The sequence below is a fragment of the Fulmarus glacialis genome, unplaced genomic scaffold (genome assembly GCF_000690835.1).
Source record: "Fulmarus glacialis isolate BGI_N327 unplaced genomic scaffold, ASM69083v1 scaffold24528, whole genome shotgun sequence".
NCBI lineage: Eukaryota > Metazoa > Chordata > Aves > Procellariiformes > Procellariidae > Fulmarus > Fulmarus glacialis.
The window spans coordinates 41,297-64,366 of NW_009230484.1; the positions used below are offsets into that span (position 1 = coordinate 41,297).

The following is a 23,070-nucleotide window of genomic DNA, read 5'->3' on the forward strand; positions in this document are numbered from 1 at the left end:
GAATTCACGCTTGACACAGCTCCGTCTGAGGAACAAGGAGACTGCTGATCCATCATCCTTAGTAAAACCACTTTTAAAGCAAAATAAAAACACCCCTTTGCAAGTCCCCTTTTCCATTACCCTGACATTTTGCAGAAAAAAGAATGCAGCAGCTAGAAGTATCACATACATCCCATGCTCTGGACATCTGGCATGTATCCAGATGTTTGCAAAGAGATTATTTCAAATCAGGCTTGCGGGGAACTGGGTGGCCAGGGTGCTGCGACTGTTTATACACACCCAGCTACGTGCACAGGTCTGCGTGCCTGTAAAAGGACCAGGAACAGGCCATTTGTATCCTTTGGCCACCGGGAACAAGTAACTGGAAAGGGTGGGACCATGCTGGTAGCAAGTACTTTGAAGAAGGAAAAAAAAAAAAAAAAAAAAAAAAATTTGAATTGACTTCTGGATGTCTGAGAGGGCTACAGCCAGGTACTTGCTGTGCCCAACATCTGGCATGCCACGCACTCCCCTGTTTGAGCAAAGACACAAACTCGCCCACATTCACAGCTTCCAGGTTAGGCCATTCAACACTTTCCAACTGGTCCAAAACGCTCGCCTAGTAACAGCCTGTCCCAGCACCTTAATCCTGCTCTCCTCAGCGCCCTAAACCTCACCAGCACTACCCCATCCTCGCCCCACCCAAGGGAGCCAGGCAGGGAGCCGGACTGGAAAACCCACCAGCCACGAGAGGGGAGACCTGACGAGCCTCCCGATATCCTCAGCAGGCACTAGGGAAGGCTAGTGTCAAAACAGAAAACTACTTATTTTGCCAGCTTACGCTATTTTAGAGGGTCTGTGAAACTTTGACACAACTGTATGATGAATCCTGTCTTCAAGTTCACAGAGCTCCTTCCCCGGCTATTTGGAGATGACATCCTCCTTGGGGTTATACGGCCCTTCAAAATTATGTTTCAACACAACAATAAACAGCTCATCACCAGGACTGCATTAAAAAAAAGGACAATTTTTGCAAGAGCTGAGCATAAAACTACAGCACTCTGAACAACTACAGACCTTGCTATTTTTGAAAGCAAAATTAACTTCTTTTACCACCTCCTTATCGATTAGATTCTCAATATGCACATAAATATCACCACATACAAAATGAAAAAATGTTATGTTCCCTCTCAGCAAACAGAAATGATTTACTGTTATTTATACTGAAACCAGAACTATACTCCACGAACATGATGGAGTTTAGAGAATCAGATGGATCGATCGATCTTCAGAGTATCTGTTAATTTTATTTTCTAGTAGTAGTTTAAGGGTATTCATGCAGTCACTTAAAGAAAGCTCTGCGACTGAAATCTACTTAACAATGTCTTTTGATGTTTCACTACAGAGCAATTCTTTATAGATAAGTTATAAATATCCAGGAAAGTAGCACATTAAAAAGAAAATACGGAAAACCTTAGGTTTCCCGGCCTTGGCATGTTTTGCTTTTGATCTGCCTGAGCATCTATTACTTTGTCAATATGAGGAGTGCACACTGACCAAGGGCAATGTACGTCCGTGAATTTTTACTGACTGCAAATCTAGCTCTGCACGGGCTAAACCACACTGGCAGAATGTAAGACCTCATATGCATTTTCTGTGCTGTTCTGTACAACACGTGAGGAATGCTAATCAGCATTTGAAAGGAAACGTGGGCTTTCAAAGAAGACACACCGAAATGCAAAATGGGAATATATATTCCCCTACCAGAAAGTCCAGTAGAACTTGTGAGTCATCTGGAAGCAAATAACTCCCACTTCTTCCCCCCCCGCAACATTTCTAACTTAAAACACAATCATCCTCAAAGGATCAGGATCCTTCAGATTTTTTTTTCCTTTTAGTAATGGAATTAAGAACATAAACAACAAACAAACCTAAAGGCGAAATAAACCTGAGTAACAGCTGACATTTTCCTTCCCTGCACTGAATGTCAATATTTCGGGTTCATCACAGTTTGGTCACCACAACTGCAACCTGTCCCAGAAGAATACTGGATTCACGCGGGTCTTCTCAGTGCTGAAGTCCTGGTGGCACCGTGACCCATTTTAGTTCCTGCCTGGAAATGGATACTGAACAACCGCAGGGCTCTGAGTGACGTGAGGGACCGGGGGAGCATACAGAAGAGGGGGGGAAGGACTGCAGCGCAGCCAGCCACACCGCTCTGCCCCCAAGATGAAGCAGCTTCGAGACAGGCGAACAGACAGCTAGACAGGCAAGGTGTGGGGGATCACAGAGACAAAAGAGCCAGGGAGAGGAGCGAGAACAGAAAGAAGGAAAAATGGGACAGAGAGCCTGAGATATTCATAAGAAAGATCAGTTCTTGATCCTGAGCACAGGCAGCTTGAAAACATCCAGTCTGATGCAATGGGAGAAAGAGTAAGTTTATTTATTTGTATTTTCATCCTAATTGGCACATCCTGCCTCCATCTAGCTGTGCTGGTTCACTTAAGGAAGCACCAAGCCCAAGGTAACCTAACAAGGTAACAAATCACCAGGCAATCTGTTTATTCAGAAGTCAACCGTTTTAACTCCAACAAGCAAAGGAGCAAGAAGGACACCCATCCTTCATAAAATGCAAACAAAAAGAAGGGAGGAAAGCAAGCAGCATAAAGCATTTGGATTTTAAATCTCATCTAGAGCTTGTGCAGGCTTCCCCCCTACCACTGCTCCCCTGCCTTATGAACGCCTTTAGCATCCGTGCAAAACCTCGTCCTTGCGGTGCAGCCCCCTCGGACATGCACACAGACGGACTCAGCAGTAGCCCTGCCTGTCAGGTTGGAGACCTAAACAGCTCGGCTGTAATCTTTAATAAAAATATAAACTGTTCAGTGCCTCTTCAAAAAAACAAAAGCTTCCTGCTTGCTGTGAACAAGGTCTCTTTATAGAGAGATTTACTTTTAATTTTGAACAGCTTCGCAGCATTATCCTTAGCGGAAAAAAAAAAGAGCCCAGAGATTTTTGAGCTATTCAGTCAACTGCCTGGTAGGGTTTCTCATTGAAATTAGCTTCTCCTAGCAGCATCGCATGAGAATTGCTGGTTTGCATCTCTTCCACAAGTCATTTCACATTTTTAAAAGATGGACAAAGCGCTGATTTCATTTGATCGAAAACAGAAAGCCACAAAAGTCACCACTGCTGGTGGAGACCCTTAATATCAGCATTTCCCAGTACTCATTGTGCTAAGGGCACTGGCTCCAAATTTCAACAGCTCAGTGTCCCATCCTTTGCTTTTTTAATTTCTTTTTAATCTTATATGGGAAAAGAGTGATGGTTCCCATCTCAAAAAACTCAAAAAAATTATTATACTAAATATTGAGAATAGCAAGCTGAATTCACCATTCAAAAGTCTTAAAATGTCACAACATGGAAGTATTTCACTAGGAGACAGAAATTTTTACTTGGTTCAAAGCCTGAAATTCAGCTTCTCTCTTTTAGGAAAAAAAAAGCTATAAAGCCCAGGACCTTTTCAAAGGAAGCAGGAAAAATACTTTTTCAAATGCTTTTTGAGCCTACTTTGAATGGCAAAAGCTTATTTTCATTTAAACATTTTTCTTCAGTATTGGAAACTGAAAAGAGTTTCTAAACAAAGGGGGAAAGTAAACTGCCTCATTTTATTATCTCCAGGAGAAAATGGCAAAAGCAAACAAAAAAACACCTGTGCCTTTCAACTGCACCTTTTATGTCATTGCAACACATTTCTTCAATTTTGTACTGAATACCAGTAACTGATTTCTCATTGCTTTCTGCCCGTCTCCAAATGCATACCTTCTGTAGGGGCTGGCACCAGTGCAAGCAAACATACAAATATTCGGATTTCCGATTCTGACATTAAAAACTGCGTTTTAAAATTTCTGTATATTTCCTCCAGATTATACGGTTGCATATTTGGAAGGTCAATTTGAGACTGCTGTTAAGAGGAAGGATTTCCTAGTCCCTTGCATACTTATCATCCCTACTGAATTTAACTCGAAGATGCACCTCTTGCAAACAATTTCAGCAAATTCCCCAGAATATGACCCAAAAGCACGGCTCATATCTAAAGAACCACATTAACAACATTTTTTTTTCTATCAATTGTTGGAAAGCACAAGCATCGACAGCAAAAACAATAAAGTCATTTACAGGTTTTCAGTGTTCGTAGTTTCATTCTTATTAGCAAAACAGGGAAATAAAGGACAAGCTTGGCTCTAGTCTGAATTTAGAAATTGCTGCAAAGAAATCAAGGCAGCTTTACATTAGTGTAAGAAAGGTGCAAGATCAAAACCAAGCCTGTGGCAATGCTCTATCATGACATGATTTCTTTATAATGAGAGATAGTGAAAGAAAATAAGTGGGACAAGAATTTTAATGCACCCCAGACACACATTTACAATGATTAAACAGATCAGTACTTGTAAAACCCAAGGGTCCAACTTTACAAACCTTTACTCAAGCAAGCAGTTTCACTGAAATCAATGGCATTATTTGCGTATGTAAGAACTATTTATCTCAGTTGAGATCTGTAGGTTTAGGCCACACATTTCTATTTAAATCTTCTATGCAGCAGAATACACAAAATCGTATGAAAAACGGGACAACACCGGCACCTTGGAGTTAATTATCATTTGTACCAGCAGTTTTCTCCAGCCCTCTGAAGCATTTGATAGACTGGGCATGTTTCATAATTGGAAATGTTGGCAAAAATGTGAATTTCCTGATGTGAAGAACTGCTACTCATGGATAATAAACAAAATCAATTCTTATTTGCATATTCAATCAGATTTTGGTTTGCATATTAAAGCATAAGATGGTAGCATTTTCACACGGTAGATGGATCCCACTCACTTATTCATGCATATATGCATCCACTAATCCTTACACATGCCAAAATCAGTCAGAAATACTCTCTTTGCTAGGCATTCATAGCACAAAAACACTGTCCTGCTGCTGTTCTCAACCTTCTCTTTTCGTATAGCGTATGACAGCATTCTCCCACAGCTTTCTCCCAAGACTCTGTAATAGCCCCTGTTCTCTATTAGTCTTCTTTTCACTACGCAAAGCAATAGTTTGAATTTTTGAATCATAATTTAAAAGAGATGCTGTCAACTGTGTGTGTAAAGAACAAAAAACACTGGACCAGATTTTCAAAGGCGCTTCAGCGTGGACTTGACAATTTTGCTTGTAACTGTCACTGCAATATTGAATGTATCTCCCACTGTTAATATTGAAGTGTCTGGACTACAGCTAACATTTGTAGATTTAAACTACGCATACCTATTTTTCACATGCATCTATTAGGAAACAGAATTCAAAATATTTATATAGTCCAGTACTATCAAAATATAAAATATTAATATTGTCCCATGCACCATAAGACTAACATAAATGATAGCCCTGTAAACTATGCTCTAAGGTGCTGAATGCCTGCAACATCTGCGGGACTTGAAGGCAATCAGCACTGTGAGCGATTAGGTAACAGATTTGATGGTCTTGTAGCCAGTCTAACAGTCTGGATATCTAATTTGCATATAGAAGTGTGTCCTATTCAAATGTATATAATTTTGTGCATTAAATTAAAAATTCAACTGGAATCCTGGGCTTGAAACCCTAGCTAGCTGCAAACAAGAAGTTGTTTTCATGTAACTACAGAAAAAAAATCACATGAATGATCATCAAAACTAAACCGCAATCTGCTGCAGCAGCCTTTACTAGGTCAAGCACAGGGGACTGAAAAAAGTAGAACTGCCTAGGGTATCTGAAATAATCAGATATAAACAGAAATGGTATTTCACTCTCCCAGATGAGTGAAACGCAAAACTCGGCCAGCATGAAGAGTAAAGCTCACATAGGATTTCTAAAGTAATGCCAGCTCTGATCAATTGAAACGTTGTTAGCAGCAGGTTAAGGAGGTATTTATTTAACAATAGGACAGAATCTAGTTGACTTTGCAGGGAGAGGAGAGAGAGCAGGCAGGCAAGGGAGCACCAACTCATTCTTCTTCTACTTGAATCTTACGCAGCCCTTTTTGGAAGGAGGCAGAAGTACAATCCTGTGCTCCCCAAGTGCATATTTTGCCCTCTGTAAACACCAAGGGCATATTTGTGTCCACGTGCAGGGTCTCCCCGACAAAGGGCCGAGCCGCTGGCAGCCCTGGCTCTGTCCCCTCGCATCGCCCAGGGCGGCTGTGCTGTTCTGCTTCTGCTGAATGCCTCCCAGTGTCCTCACAGCATGCTGCAGCAGAGCTCTGCTCCCAGCTACAGGAGTCAAACCCTCCTCTGTTTTCCTAGCTCTAAAGAATTTAAACTATCCATATAAATAACCAGAAAATAAGGGTTTGACCCAGTTACACATCTTAGGGCTCCTTGCATTCATTTGCTAATGCTAAATGTAATGGAAATCACAGCTTTCCTAAAAAACAGGCAGAGAGAGAGGAAGAGAATTTGTGTTAAGGTTCCTACCCGCTTGGTTAGTTGTCACAGTGACTGACACAGCTTGGTCCTGGCTGGGATTTTGCTTGGACACGCCATTCATCGCCCAGACTTCAAAGGTGTAGTTAGTGTGTGCCAGGAGGTCAGTAATGGAGACTTTGGTGGTTTTCAAGCCGTTCTGCTGGGGGCTGAAGTGCACACCACTGCCACAGGACCGGCAGCGGCTGAGGTCGCCGGCACCACACCGCTTGCATACCACATTGTAGGAGATGTCTTCCCGACCACCTTTGTTCTGGGGGGGGCTCCACTCCAAGTTCACCGATGTCTCATTGACATTGGAAATCAGGTTCTGGGGAGCAGACGGAGGGCCTAGAAAGAAAAAGTCCACATGTTTTTAGTAACTGGAAAAACCTTATATAGTATCTCCAGACTTAGGGTCCTGGGTGATACTGAGCGTGTGCAACTCCCAGTTAAGTCAAGGACAGTGGAGACCACACAGAATTTTACTTCTCCGTGTTCTTAATGACGGTGAAAAATTAGCTGATAAGTCAAACTCTGATCTTTTCATCTGATGAATTAACAGTATTTTCCAGCTCTAAATGAGCCTGAAAGCCCAGTACTGCAATTAAACAAGAGTGGGGTTTTTTCACTTTCACTATTTATACTTGTTATGAAAAACTTAAAATTTATATATTTTACATTCATTTTTCCATGATCTCCCGAGCAAAGCATCAAATGCACAAAATCCTCCTTCACTTGAGATTTTTAAGGTCCCCCATTATGTACAGGCAGAGCCTCACTGAAATTGTTGATCTCCCGATATTTTCTTCTTAAGGATAGAAGTGCAATATTTTCCAGACAAGTTGATGTCAGATCACATTCAGTGAACACTGAAGCCCATCCAGCAGGGAGCTGTACATGACGCTTTGGGATGCAGGAAGGAGATTTGAGTAGAAAGCCGGACACAGAACTAAGGCTTTGAAGGAGGGAAAATAAAGGCTACAATAGGGGAGTGCTGGAGAACGTGAAAGAACTGGAGAGGAAAATATGGTGAGCAGCTAAAAGAAGAGCTGGTACAAGAAAACTGGTCAGGAACAAGAGTCCGTACAGAAAGCTTGGAAATAAGGCTGAATCAGAGACACAAGGTCAGCTCTTGCACCACAGCGACAGCAGACTTCAAGACTCGTAAACAGGCTGCCAAACAGTTCCCAGCTGGTTCCAGCATGGGGACTGTGGGATTTGGGGACAGAGACGAAGGCAGGCTGGGGAGGACCTCCCTGGGCAGGAGAGGGGCAGAGCTGGGCGCAGGGAAGGAGCGGAGCAGAGCCCGCAGGAGGCAGCTCCTCCCGGCACCCTCAGCAACCCGCTGGGACTGCAATGGTCGGTTCTGCCCAACCGGGCAAACTGCCTCCAGCAGTGCCCTGCCTCGCTCTGTAACCAAGGCACAGGCAGAAATCTTATTTATATGCTTAAATCCCCACAGGCCCAAAACCAATAAGCACATTGAAAATGCAGAAGAGCTAATCCTGTGACTCTTAATCTAATTTCAATACAGTTGTGGTGAGACACACTTTTTGTACCCTTAAATTTAACAAGGATGATTCAGAGCAACCCCATGAAATGGATGGGTATTTTACACATCACAAAAAGCTTCACTGATCATCGAAAGGCAGCCTATTCTGGGGTAGAGCACGAGGGCGCTCTGACTACAGATGCAATACATTGGGACAGGACATAAGGTAAATACTGTATGGAATAGAAATGAAACAGAGAGTGAGAACAAAGCTTGCAAAATGTAATGATCCAAACCGGAATACAGTAAAAATAGCAGTCCTTAGTAATTACTCATAGTTAGAGCTTTAAATACAAATATTATTACCAGAAAAATACTGGAAATAATTTTGTAGAAATTCACAAATTCAATTTTTATTCAAGACACAGGAGAGCTTGTGAAAGCTTCTTAAATTTTATCAAAATACATTTGATGGTTGGAATTAAAAAGAAGTTCAACCAGATCTCCTGGCAGAAAAGGAAGGGACAAGTTTCGTTCTACGTTTTCCATTCTTGTTATTTGTCAAATGTTATGAAACTGGAAAAAAATTCAGCCAGCACCAATAGTTTCATTAAATGTATAAATAAATCAATTATAATCTATCGTATGCCAAAGATAAAAACAGCCATCAGGGTAAGATGAGAACCAAATACATTATGGTGAAATTCTGCTGAAATTACAAAGTGACTCAAGCATAGCAGCGAAGAGGTTAAGCCATTAAGAGGTGACTATGATGAAGATTAATTCTGGCTGCCTCGATTCATCAGGTGCATCTAAAAGAAAGCCTGAGACCTGAGCACACCGTGTAGGACAAGGTTTTGAGGGCTGCATCACGTCCTTGGGTCTGTGCTTGAAGCCGCCAGGGTGTAACACATGTTCAACAGGAGACAGGACTTTTATTTTAGAAGAGGCAGGTAGGTTAAGAAGAGAGTCTTAAATTACATAGAGGTCAAATATATCTAGTTATCTTCAGTACCTAAATGAAAGGCCTCTGCTGCAAGAGTGGCTGAGCAAGGATTGTTTCTCTGTGCTCACTTCAGAAATACGAAATTAATATACTCATTTTGAAAAGAGGGAAATCCTCCCTTCCTGCCAAATCTTTGAAACAGTTTCCGAGTTAATCGGGACTGACAGGTAAAATTACTGCAAGGAGAAGAGAGAGCCCGGGCCAGCCCCTGCGATGGGGAGCCGTCCTGCCTGCTGCACAACCGGGCTGCCATTCATTACTTTTATTTATACACTGGCAGCATTTAGGACTCCTAAGGACAAAACCCTTTTATTCAAAGATCAGTTACCAAACACAGTAAGAGACGTTTCCTGCTCCAAAAATGCTTACAAACTAGCAGAGAAAAAAAGGGAAAGAAACTGTTCTTAATCTCTGTTCATCACATGGAAACTGAGGTAGAGAGAGATGTGGTGAGACGACAAGGGCACACAAGACGTGCTTTGCACATCTGGGCATTGGTCACAACTCTCCCAAGTCTTAGCCCTGTGCCTCTGCCCCATGAACAGCTCTCCTTCCCCCAAAAGCTGGGTTTGCCAGCTCCCCTGCAGAGGAGAAAGCGGTCTCTGCTTAGCCTGCAAATACACAAGCCTCCTTTTCAAAAATACACTCCGAGCGCAATGAGGTGGAAGACGCTCCTGAAATCATGAACTCGAGCGGCAGCGCAGGAACTGCTGAGCAGGAACTGATCTAAACCCCATCTACCCCAGAACTCCCCAAACTGCCTCACACCAGGGCACTCTCTTCAGGGCAGGCAGGTGCACAAGGTGACAACATTTGTCCCTCCACACTGTCAAGGAGGCAGGAGAACAAACAAAAGCCTCTGGAGGAAACTAGCAGCCTCAGTAGACTGCAAGCCTAAGTCCATGCTGTGCAGCGAAGGTCTGACCTCGCCAGAGCGGCTGCCGGAGCCGGTGGGAGCTGAGGACGTGTGTCCTCCCAGAGGCTGTTCAGTAGCTGGCAGCAGCAAGCCCTGCTCCTGTGGGAAACAGCAAGAGCTTTACAGCGAGAAAAAGCAAAAGGAGTTTTCTTACAGAGCGTTCACTTGCTGCAATCACACAAGCGAGAGCATCGACTCGGAGCACGGCCAGGAGAGCTGAGGTAAGGTGGCGCCCGTGCAAACACCTGCCCTCCCTGAGCAACGCCTGGCTCTGCCAGGGCTGCCCTCATTGCAGGGGGATATTCGTGAAGCAAAGTACTCCACGCAAGGAAGGTTCATACTGCCACAGTTACGGTCTGGAAGAGGTGCCTCTTAGCTCAGATACAGCAGCCAGTTTGGGGTTAAACTCAGACTTACTCTGATGTCCATTAAGATATTTTCCAAGGCTCTAGGTCCAGTTTCACGTGGGAAAATGTGCCAGAATGAATCAAGCTCCTCAGAAGCAAAAAGTCAGTAATTAGTATGTGGGACAGGGCATTGCAGTGTCTAAACAGAGACGCAATGAAGCGGAAAACCAGGGAAGCAGATGCTTGCAGGTCACAGAGATGAGTGCACCACCTCCAGCATGAAAAGGAAGATGCGGGGGAGTCTCCAAATGGTGGGCTGACATTACAGTGAGGGGAAAAGCAATTTCTTTTCTTTCTGGAGCATAGTCATCAATGGAGCTGTTGGCACTGGGAGTGGGGGGAGTTTCAGATTGATGGGCCTGGTTTCAGATGTTACAACACAGGGCGTATCTGCTCCTTCAATGGTGATCAGGATTTGCTTTGTTTCTAACAACAGAGCCGCTGCGATAGATGAGATGAAAACCCTTTCAGGGCTGTGGCAGGCTGGAAATGCCAGCGCTGTTTCAAGATGAACCCAGCTAGCAGGGTCCTGCAGGAACAGCGTCCTGTCGGCCAGACCACCGCCCTCATACAAACCCTCTGTCCTCCTGCAGAAAAATCTAGCTACAAGGCAGATGAGAGGGGAGACAAGGAGCTGCGCCACTGAAACTGGTGCCAATGTCTGTGATTTTGTCCCGAACCCCATGATTTACAGCATTTTTCTTAAAACTCCTGCTGATGGAAGCATGCTATTGCATGAGCCATTCGGCACTCTGGAAGGATGGAGCTAGTAGTGCCACACAGCCCAGAAGAGCTTAAAAATGTGACAGTCCCTACAGAAGAAAAAAAAAAAAAATCCAGACCTTTTTATTTTGTAAAACAACAAATTTTAAAGTTCATTTTATGATGTTAGGAAGCCAAGTGCTCTCGCTTTCCTTGCCCAAGACAACAGAACCTGAGAGATGGATCTGCAGAGCCGCTCACACGTGTCCCGTCGGGGGACTGCAAAGAGGACACGGTTTGATCGTGGGGCCTGAAAGCCGGATCCCTCACCCAGCCCATTTACCAGCACCATGAGTGGACACAGGGGACTCCTCTGAGGGAGCACTGGGAACGGAAGTTTTTAATTTTATTCTTTCCTGGGGCTCCATAAATCTTGCTTCACAATAAACCCATCAAAATCAACTGAGCCATGAAGCAAATGGAAAGGCCCTGGGTGGAGCAGTTCATTGTGTGTGTTGGGGCTGAGGGAAACACTGAAGAGTCTGTTTAGCAACAAATAATCTTTGTCAAGCTAATCTTGCTATCTGCCTCAACCCTCCTATTAGATTTACTTAAATGTATTGGGCAATGGAGATTGTTTGGCTTTCTCTTGCTGCAATAAGCTATAGCCATTATATCTATCTGCTCTTTCACCCACAAATAGGCAGATCTGTTTGTCTTAAGGACAATGTTGTAACCTATGTCAAATGAATATTCAGGAAAACTAGAGCTTTTAAGGGGTTAATAGCATGAGCATTACTTGTCCTAAAAGGACTGATGTATTTTAGCACTCTTACCATAATCTCAGGCTGCATTTTCACTTTTTATCCATCAGTATTTCTCTCCCTCCCTTCCTACAAAATACTCAAGTCCCTCTCCAGTCAGAAGCCTCCCACATGCCACTGCAAGTCTGATAAGAGGCTTGATGAAAACCATGACAAGGGCACGTATCAACACCTGACGGGCTCCCTCCTACCTTCCAGACCACACGACATCTCCGTGTGCTACATTACCTGTGTGCCAACTCTCTGTGGATTATAGGTCTCTGTGGGCATAGTTAAGGAGCCTCTGTGATTCATACCAGGGATCAAGTCCAGTCTGAGCACCAAAGTGACTCACATACAGCTTCCGCAGTGAAGACCCTGTAATGAACTCGCTATCCAGGACTGAACTGGCACCTGTGGGGTGCAGATGGCAAGGGGCCACGGCTGTGAAGCAAAGCAGGCTGCAGATTAAGACTGGGCATAACGACATTTCATCAAACTGTTTATTTGCAAGGAAAATAATGTTTTGCATTTATATCAGCTGCCCTACACACTAAGGGACCATCAGAGGTTGTTGGCTCAAAGTTTGCCTGTTGTTCGGATACCATCCTGCTGAGGAAGTTATCCCAAAGCCCCTTTCTTCCTGCCCCCAAAGGATAACAGTACAACTATAAGAGGTTCAATCCAGTGGAACTGGCAAAATCATTCTGCCAAGGAAAAAGAAAGTCTATCCTGAACGCAATGAACAATTTCAAAAGCAAATAGCACAAAGACGATTAGCTGCAACTGAGTGAATATTCCAGGTCCCGCCCAGCCCTTCATGCATGCCAAAGGGAAAGTACAGACACCAGGACCCTCAGTGTGCCAAGGATGGGGTCTAACCGGGCTGCACCAGGACTGCAAGTTCAGCACCGCCGCCAAGCCACGGGTCCAAAGGAGAGCGCCTCTCCCTTGACAAACTCCATACACCTCAAACCCCTGCCAAAGGGCGTGCTGAAGCTGGGCTCCGGGAGCTGGAGGGACTCCAGCGAGACAGGCAGACAGGCATGATTTGTTGGGCGTGCAGATAGACTCCAACCAAGTCAGCCCACCCTTTCTCCCTACAGCTTTAAACCCAACTGATCTACGCAACTGAAAAATACCTCTGGAAACTAACCCTGGGATCTGAGAGTAGAACTGTAAGTGCACAGTGCTGGGGAACTGTATTTAAATGGTTATGACAAAGGTTTTAATATCCCTGGTTTTACATCTTCCTTTTTTATTACTGATCTGCCCAGCAAGGTGCTTCTCTAAAAGTCTCTGTGGGTGTATGCAGTAAATTCAATTACAGTTTTCTACAACTGGACCAGACAGACTTGTTTGACATAAAGAATACTGTCTTCACTAAACCAGTTAATTTAGTTCAGCAACAGGGTATGGTTAGGAGGCGTGGACTAAAGGACAGTGAAAGGAGAAGAGAAAGAAATGATTCCCAGCAAAACAGCTCCCGAGTGACTTTGTTGTCCCATAAAATGACAAGAAATAACAAGGACCTTGCAGCTTGGTTCTCTGCTGCCCCAGGTTGATAGGATGCCAGAACCCCACTTTTAGACAACTAGCATCTCCAAATTTTGGGCAAACAGCTTTTGTTCACCAAAGCTATAGGTGAGTAAAAAAATTCTTCTTCCTTTTCTCAGTGGTCCTGTGAACAAAGCACTGAAGATAAAGTTCTGGGCTTCAGTTTGGCCAATTTTATCAGACCCGAGTAACCATTATATACTATTTTCTTAGGTTGAAAATCAAAAACATCACAAAACAAACCAAAAAGCACTTCAGCACAGGGTTCTGACACTTAATGCCTTTAAAGTGAATTTAGCACTTACGAGAAACCCACTCTGATGGCACCCAAAATAAAGCACTCTCTTGCCACGAACAGCCGAATGCTCACACTCCTCTGTCTTAGCGTGTCCCCTAGCAGAGGGCTCCTTACCAGGAGCTCCTTTTTTTGTGCCAGCTTAGTCCTCAGCCATTAACAGTGGTAGTGGATTATTTTGGCAGCAACATTACCTATTAAGGACTAAACTGATATTATCAGTATTTAGACTGTAAACACATCTGTTTACTACTAACCTATGGTATGGTTAATATTTATTACCTTGAAAGATCTATCTGTGGGAGGAGACCTGTTAAAAACGCAAGCTGAAACCCACACTCTCCATAGAAGTGCTAATGGAGATATTTCAAATATATACCCTCAAGAAGGCAAGCCTTCGTTATGAGCATCCTGTCAGTCACCAGATCAGTGCATTTAAAATGTACCCTCCTTTAAAAGAAAGAGGCTTTCAAAAGATACGTATGTGGCTAAGTAACAAGCAGGATGAGGCTTTTGAGCCCTGGAAGGAGAAAACGATTAAAAAAATAATTTACTCAGTCTGCGTGTGCACGTGTGTGAAAGCACATTTCTCTATCAGGTAACGGATGTCTCTGCAGCCAGGGCAATGGATAATTATTTTCAAGTGGGTTGTCACCCTGCATTCAGTCTGCGTTCGCCTGACAGTGTGAAATCGGAAGGAAGCTTCATTGGCAATTCCCACCAGACATCAGAAAACCTCAAGCATATAGAAAAGACTTTAATCTTCTTTAACCATTCCCGCACTCTCCTTGAGGAAAATATCACCTCTCTTTTTTGAGGCAGAAAAAGTAGACCTTAGCTTGATAAGGATTAAAAATTGTTCTAACAAACAGTAAAAATAATACGATATCCTGCTGCAGTTTGAAGCTTTCTAACTTCACCCTCAAACTGAGAAAACCCTACAAACATATTGTTAAATGCAGCAGAGTGCCAACTATGGGTGTTTGTTAATCGAAGTCAATCAGGCAGACCAGCAGTCTTCAATGGGCTTTGGACCAGGACTGACAAAAGGATCCTCTTCATGAGCTTGCTCCAGAGACACTGACCCTCTTCATCTCTGGTGATTTCAAAGGGAACTCAGGGTATTCAGAAATCTTGAGCTAATTTGCTACATAATAAACAAGATTCATACAACAGGGAAGGTTGCTATGACTCACCGTCATTTAAAAGAAGCCTCGTATGAACTGGCCTGTTTTGAATCGGCAACTTGGCCTTGGCTATACTACAGAGGAGCAGTTAAGTCTTTGATAAGTTACAGGAGCAGCAGGCACCTGGGAGTAAGCATCCAACTGTCTAACAGCAAGAAAACCTAACTAGAAACGCACTATCAGAAGCTGTGAAAAGTTTAGCACATCTTCTGCTATACAAGACCTGAAAGCCAGCTTTTGTGTACAACACAGCAAGAATAAAGAGAACAAATAAAGAGGTGTAAAAAAGAAAAGATCCATACAATGAACAACTCCAAAGATCTTTGGAGAATATCTACAGAGAGCAATGAAATGTCACTGGAAGTACCTTTGAAGGGGCTAGCTCAAGCACTAAGAGGCAGTATTACTCTGCTAAGGTTTTAGTCAGCCTTGCCAACGTGACCATACTGCTACTCTCTCAATAAGGCCTCGCGATGCCATTATGGTACGGATAGCCTTTAACAATTCTAATCAATACTCTTTAACTTGATCATGATCCTAAAATTCATCTCCCTGGAGGCAGGGCTGAGCGTGAAATAGAGAGTTTACTATTTTCAGAGTGGATGCAAAGAAAGTAATTATTAAATAATCAATGTCTTTAAACTCTTTAAGTTCCCTCACTAAAATGTCTGGCAAAGCGGTGCCAGGCACAGCCATCAAGAAGAAGCACCTTGGCCTCCCTTTCCATCTCATAAAGCTTCATTAAACATGTACAACTGTAGAGCTGTCAATAATGTGTCAGCATGTGAACTGTGAAGCCCTTCGATAAGCCTTTGTTGTTGATCTTTAACCATCTGAAAGACAAGTTATAACGCAGAGTAAACATCTGGGCCGTGTAAGTTTAGGCTCAGAAATAAAGCCCACACTTTCCTGTGACAGTTGTATATGTTGCTGCCACTAATTGCTTCTTTCAGCAGTTGTGGACAAGTCTCCTGTTGCTGTGGGCTAATTTACACAAGCACTGACAGTTCGGACAACCCTCGCTTCTTGTCTGCCTGGCTATTCCTGACCATTTATCATTATAGATTCTGTGTTTTTACAACTGGTGAGACCAAAGTCAACAGTCCGCAAGATGTGGCAGCCACTTGAAATATCAGTCATCTGCTCTATTTCCAGCCCCCTTCTCCTTTCTGTGCATGGTTAGCATTACAACTGGGTTTTAATAAGGCAACTGATTTGGTAAACAATTCTTAATTTATTTACTTGGGCAAGACTCCTTTGACTTCAGTGGGAATTCTGCCAAGCTAGGGATCTTGGACCAGCGCCAATGATAAAATGCCCATTTTACTGGCATGTACGATTTCCTATTGACCTGCCAAAAGAACCCTGGTTACCATCTTCACAATTGGCTTTGTTCCTTTCACGTGAAGAATAATCCAACCGATATTTCCTCTTCTCTCCAGGCTAAGGGAGTTAAGCAAAGCGGTCCAGTTACCACTGGCAGAGGTGTGGGAAAACTGATGCTTGCAGGTGCCACCCCTGTGGGCTCTGGGTTTATCTTCCAAAGACTGCCATATAAGAACATTTTGCATTGCCATGTATGCTAAGACACGTTATCGCATTTACTCTAATACGCTGTGCTGCAGATAATACCACCTGTGCTCAATCAATCTTTCAAGATAAAAAGAAGAATTCCACTGCGGAAACCAGAAAGTTATCTGACAGTCTGACAGGAAAGAAATCCAACCAGAAAAATAAGATGTTCTGTCATTGGCCCAACTGCTGAATTTCTTATTCTGTTAGCCCTCTAATTTACGTCAACAACTCTACAGAACTGGGTCCTGACTAACCAAATCAAAGCCCCCACTTAACTGAGTAAATGTCTCTGTTAATTTAAGGCTCCAGCCAGAAAATCAGAAGACAGCTAATAAACAGTTGCTGTATTTAAAGGAGTGATGATTTTAAGTCTACTGATTATAAACACGCATTGTCAAATTATTCCCGTCTCTTCTCTTCAAGCCATAACCACTCCCCTTCTTATTCAACGTTTTCTCAATTCCTTCAGCCCGTCACCACAGACGAGGGGAGACAGCCTTCTCCTTTGAGATTGCCATCACTCACAAAGCCTTTCTCTTGGTCTGACCACGATTGACGGTCTCTTTTCCCAGCCTATATGGAGAAGAAAAATCATTCTCTCCATACTGCCCACCCGCTGTTCCCTCTGCTCTTGCAACTGCCATACTGCACCTTAAAAGGCATTTTGACGTACTGTTTACATAATGAACAACATTATATGATGTTTTAAGAGCAAAGTAATTTACTTAAGGTACGGACATCTAGAAAGACGTGGAAGAATTATTATGTCATAAATTTAACTTCTGAAGATCAGAGGCTGTATTGGCATATACTTCATATTATAGAGAACGGGCTCCAACAGCAGAGGTTAGACTGAAGTAGTGCCAGAACAAGTATGCAAACCCTGGGAAGGAAGCATGGCAAAGCCAATGCAAAGCTACCTACAACATACTAGCCAGCATGACCGCGTGTTGTACCCTACTTTCTTATTCTTCTAAAAGCTAGAACAGTGATAATCAGCGTCTGTCTGGAAATTTAGAAGAGGCACAAGTTAAGTCGAAGGAAAAAGAGCACATTTGTTTATTTGGAAGTCTAAGCAATCATAATAAACATATACTCAAATAATCAGCTCCTGTGTAATTACCCATTTGCAAGCACAGTTATTAGGTAGGTAAATTCACTCTTTTTTGAAAATGCAGGTCAAATATTTATCTCTGAGATATATTAAATGCAACACAAGATTGCGCTAAAGGCGTATATTAGACTGTAACATTTACAAAATTGAAGTGTTTAGACTCTTCAGACCTTTTTTAAAGCCTTGACCTTGGAAACAAATAAGGACAGTGTTATTTTAATGTGCATTCAAATTTTAACAACATAGTCACACAGCTCTAGTGGAATCCACATTGAGTTTCCACTGTAGATTGCTCATCATTTCATTATGGTTCATTATGCTGATAACTGTCAGAAAGCATTAGAAGCAGGAGCCTTGAGTAATAGCACTGAAATGGTAATTTAAAAACAATATACTTTCTGGAGGAAATACAGCAGTGCACTAAATTCAATTAGAAGAGGCGAATGTAAAGACAAGTAAGTGACGTTTGCTGTTTGAAGTCAGGCTCTTCGATTTCTTGATAACCTAAACTGGAGAAAGCCCTTTCAAAGCAGGCACTTTTCTCTTGCATCTCACTAAATTTGCTCTCATTATCTCTAAGGTTTGTCCGTACAAACTGTCTTAAATGCAACCGTTTTAGAAATATTTCAGGCCACGCCAAAATATCAATCAATCAGTCACTGTTTGGGTGGCACAACTGACTAAATTATTCAGGGTCATTTACTGAGACAGATTTCAAGCTGGACAGTCTATGCTGGTAATCTCTCTTTTGTAAAGGCACCCAATTAAAAATCATTAATAATCTGAATCGAACAGACAATATAAACAATACAAAACCGTCCTGTACTCACTCATAATGTGAGTATTGTTTGTTAAGAAACAGTTAGAGAACCCAACTCATTAACGGTGGGGATGCAGGACCAATGCCCATTAACTTGGGTGGGAACTGCACCTGCCTGCGCCAGGCTGCAATTCACAGAGTATCTCCTTACGGAGAAGGAAATTCAGGGATGAGGACCATGGCTGAGACTGATTGTTTTCCAGCCTCATGGATTTGTGTGTTGGTAAGGCAATTTATTCTCCATTAGATTGCTAACCTTATGAAAGACCCATCCTCTCAGCAAGTACTGAAATATAATGAAAGTCTGAACGGTTGCCTTAACATTATTTTTGCGATGCTTCCAAAAGGGAAAGGTGTCCATATTTTCCACAGTTTGTGCTCAAGTGTATTACAGGTCAATCATACCATCTCCATGCCCAAGCACACAGCTGACAAAGCCCACTGTGCTTCAGAGTTGAAAGTCTAAATTCCTGAGTTAGGTCAAAGCAGCAGATCCAGGGCAGCTCTGCTCCTCAGTGGTGACAGACACATTGATGATATCCCCATGAGGGAAGCTTGAGTGAAAAGATGCATCAGTAAACACAGGTACGTCAGGGTGTCTACGCCTGGCCTTCCGAGACAGCCCACTCCACCATCTCCTACGCTCACGTCCCTCCACATTCTGCTCTTACTTATACGAGATTTAAAACAGACATAACTTATCACTGTAGCAGAGCTGAAATAGAGCAGAATACTAAAACTAGAGTTTAAGTTATCTGTTTAGATTGGATGCCTGGCTTACCTGAATGTTAGGCACAGTTTTTACAACTCAACATTGGATTGAGATGTCAGAGAGTGGCGTTGCAGAATGAGAAAACTCTGGAGCACCTCTGCTGACCAGCGCATCAGGAAGTAGGTGTTGCTTTTATTACTCACCATGGGAATTGCGAGAAAGAAAAAGGAAGGGGAATTCTCCAATTCCCTTTCACCCTCTAGCACAATCAGGCTAATGGAAAGTCATAACGGTCTTCCTCCCCCAACCTAGAAGGCGAGATAAGTGACGAGGCCAGACAGTTTATTACTAAAGGAAATCAATAGCCAAGGGTCAAAGCTTTACAAAAACACATCCTAAGAAGGCTGAAGTTCTTAATCTTAAAAAGTGTTTAGAAATAATACAGAAAGGATCAATCCGCAGTCCATTCCAGGTGTTCTCTCCAAATTACCCAATGTTACTTTTATTCACCTGATCTAACAGTTCTCCAAGTGAACAGAAACCTGATTTTACAAGCCAGTGGAGCAGAGTCTATCTTTTTGCTAGAAGAATGGATCTCAGATACTGTGTTTTATTTCTTCATTAGTGCGCCGTCACACTGAGTGATTACTAAATGCAGGGCTGAATGAGAATACCAGGGTTAAAGAGAGCATAATGAACAAAGAAGGTGCCTGATTATTATGGCTGTCAGCACAAGGGAATTGGGTTTGTCACCTGGTTTAACCAACTGGTAAGAACTGATTAGAGTCTGAATCCGTCTGAAAGAACCTTTGATGTTTACGCTCCCTTCTGTCTCCACATCTTGTCAGGAAAGGCAGACAAACGGGGAGCTTCTTCCGGAGGGACTTCCTTCAGCAGAGGCCCTTGAAATGCCTTCTGTCACTTGCCTCAAGCGCGTGGGCAGAAGGCTACTTCGGTGTGGGGAGCACGGCAAATGAACAGCCCCCCCTTGCACCCCGCTCCTTGCGCAGCGCAGAGGTGCACCACGCGCACAGGGCTGCATTTTGTGCCTATGCAGGTACCACCATCACAGCAATGTTCAAACACTGCTAAGGCAGACCTCAGAGAGGGGCTATTAGCAAGCGCAGCGCTGGGTGGGGAGCAAAGCTGCCCCACGAACTGGCTCAGAAATAACCTCTGTGTCTTCCTTCACCTTGGATCACAGAAAAAGAAGCCCTTAAGCTACAGGAAAATTCAAAGCTATGAAATGGGACCTCCAGAGACAGGCCTGTTTTCCAAGACCAGGTGTCCGTGGGATTGTGGTGTTGCTTGTCTCTGCATGCCGACTCCTCCTAGACTGCTGCAGAGATGAAGACTGAGGCCAGCACCATGGCCTGTGCCTTCTCTTCTTCCCTCTTCATATTTTCAGGGTAAAAGACCAAGATCAGGGACTTCACCTTTGACTGACCTCCGAAGACGGGAATGGGGAAGGGTGCCAGAAGTAGGCTCAAGACTTGACAAAAAAGGGCTAAGCTTGCAGGGGTACATTTTGCAATACAAGCAAACATACATATCATTTGCTCATAATTCCCCCATCTGGAAATGTTTTGTCTCTCCTCATACTTCACTCACTGCACATGCCTATTTAAATTCAACCGGTTGATTACTAATTTGATTTCAATTTGGTCACAATATCACTCACTAGGACCAGGCCTTTATGAGAAACTTCTACTGGTATAATGTTATTTAGGGTGTACCTTCCGAACAATAGTTTTATTGTTGCAAAAAGACATTTTTCCTATCAAAATGGTCAAGCCTTATATCTCCTAGTGTAAATTATATTATAAAAAGCAAGTTCCTACCCACTTCAGCAAGGTTTCACAATACAGTTAGACCTCCACCCCCAGTCAACATTTGGCAAGGGATATACAGACCTCTCTACTTTCCTACTAAGCAAAAGCAGCTGCTCCTGGCTATGCCCAGACCTGCTTAACCACCACCCAGCAAAACTCACAGCTGAAAAGGAGGAGATCACTAAAGAAGAGCTGGAATCAAGGGGGTGTGGGGAAGGCATGAATGCTGGCTTAGTTATGGACATACTTTGTTTCTGCCTTGTAAGGGAGAAATTAAGATTTCAATAAATGTGAGTCATCTCTCCAAAATGAATTTGGAATATATTAAAATGTTACAAAAGAAGGATCTCAGCCTTCCCTGACTCACAGACACACACACACTCTGTACATAAATACACAACTGAACTCCAAAAATCTAGAAGCATTTCCAATCGCTTTCAGGGAAAGCCACACGTGGATATCCCCTGGTAAAATACAGCCCTTTCACTTATTGTTTCAAACTGCTCTGCTCTTATGGAAGTGAAAACCGAAGAACTAGATGATCATGATTTACCAGGGCATGCCTGGAATCCCAGGTCTTCGGCTGCACGAGCCATGAACCAACACGTAAGACAAGGAGTTGTTCCAGCAACCCCGTGTGTGTGCTCAGTGCACTATGCCTCTTGTTCTCCCCGCTGAAGGCATTTTGGTGGAACTAAAGCAGATTCCATTTGCTGTACATGACGTATTGATCTACAAAGGATGAAATAAACCATACTTTGGGTGTTTGTTTCACTGAGGTTTAAGATTTATTATTACCACTCCTTTTCAGAGGAATACTTTTATGTTCCTAAGGGTCCCTAGCTATATTTTGAGCAAATTAGACATATAAGGAGATTACAAATATTACCTATTTACCCTAGCTCATACAATTATGAGAAAAGCTTTCACAATTTCTACAAATATCAATATTTAAAGAGATGAAAGGTGATGTGATCTACTGGAGACAGGTCCTCAGACTGGAACTTAGACCTGTATTTTATTTCCCACTCTGAGGTGTGCAAGTCACTCCTCTTTTGCGGCTTTGTCTCCTCTCAGTCTCCTGATTTATTTATTTTGCACTCCCTCTTAAGGGCCAGTGCAACCATGTCACTCTTAGGAATTCAGGGCTGAGAACTAACGCTTCCTGTCCCAGAAGTGGGATCCGAAACGCAAACTGCATCTGCAAAGGGCTGTAAAAGCTACCGAATGCTGCTCTCAGAAGCAGGACACTTCTTAGGGACACAGATCTCCAAGCAGTATTTCCTACATATAGAGTGAAAGAAAGACAGGAGAAGAAATGGATGATAAAAGGGGAGAGACTGTTCAAAGACCAACTTACGAGTGCAGGGCATGGAGGCAGCATCATTTTCAGCTCGGAAAAAGCCCCGATCGCAGGTGCAGGAGGTAGAGCCTTCCCAGATGGAGTAGCTGTGAGGCGGGCATTTGGCACACGCAACATCTGTCGAGAGAGCCTTGTAGTATCCGATTTTGCAAGCTAGATGGAGGAACAGGAAGGGAGAGTGTTACTTGCCCAGGCCGTGATCATAAATTGCTGGCTTACTTATTCAAAATCAAGGCAGGAGACGTTTCAAAGAGATCTAATGATGTCCTCTTAGCCCCAGGTGAAGAATTAACAATCATCGTACTCTTAATGAGTAATCCTATGTCAGGGGATACTGATTTTTAATTCCAACAAGAGTCATTTTAAAAGCTGGCTTGGAGATGGTAAAAAAAAAAAAAAAATTATACTCTTCTATTGACACTGCCAGAAAATCATCTGCCTCTTTGTGCTTACTGTGGAGTTGCATGGTGCTTAACCAATGTCCACCTGCATTCACACACACACACAGAGCACAACAAAAGGGGTGCAATTGGTTTATTCTATGACCACTTAAGGAATGGCAGCTGACAGTCAGACACTGCCAATTTTTAAGAGGGAGTGGGACAGGAACCCACTGGGATTGGCAGCGAGGCCCTCAGCCTAACATGCCCGGAAATGGCACGTCTCCCTCCTGGCAAGGCAGAATTCATTTGGCTCTTTCTCCCCAAGGGAGGAAATCAGCAATGCTCTCCCCTCCTCAAAGCCAGGGCATAGCAGTGACTGCACCACAGCCACCAGGTCCCGCACGCAGTTGGCAAGCTTTCGGTGACATCATCTTCATAAATG

At 43.3% G+C, this 23,070-nt stretch overlaps 1 protein-coding gene across 1 annotated transcript in view; it reads right to left on the reverse strand.

Annotated features, from left to right (window-relative positions):
- Nucleotides 1-23,070, reverse strand: part of EPHA4 (EPH receptor A4) — a gene marked incomplete at its 5' end in the record, with an annotated part of 103,718 nt that overhangs the window by 39,822 nt on the left and 40,826 nt on the right. Inside the window, 2 exons of the mRNA XM_009584250.1 lie at nucleotides 6,474-6,812; nucleotides 22,243-22,398. Coding sequence (XP_009582545.1) covers nucleotides 6,474-6,812; nucleotides 22,243-22,398 — 495 coding nt within the window. The remainder of the gene's footprint in view (nucleotides 1-6,473; nucleotides 6,813-22,242; nucleotides 22,399-23,070) is intronic.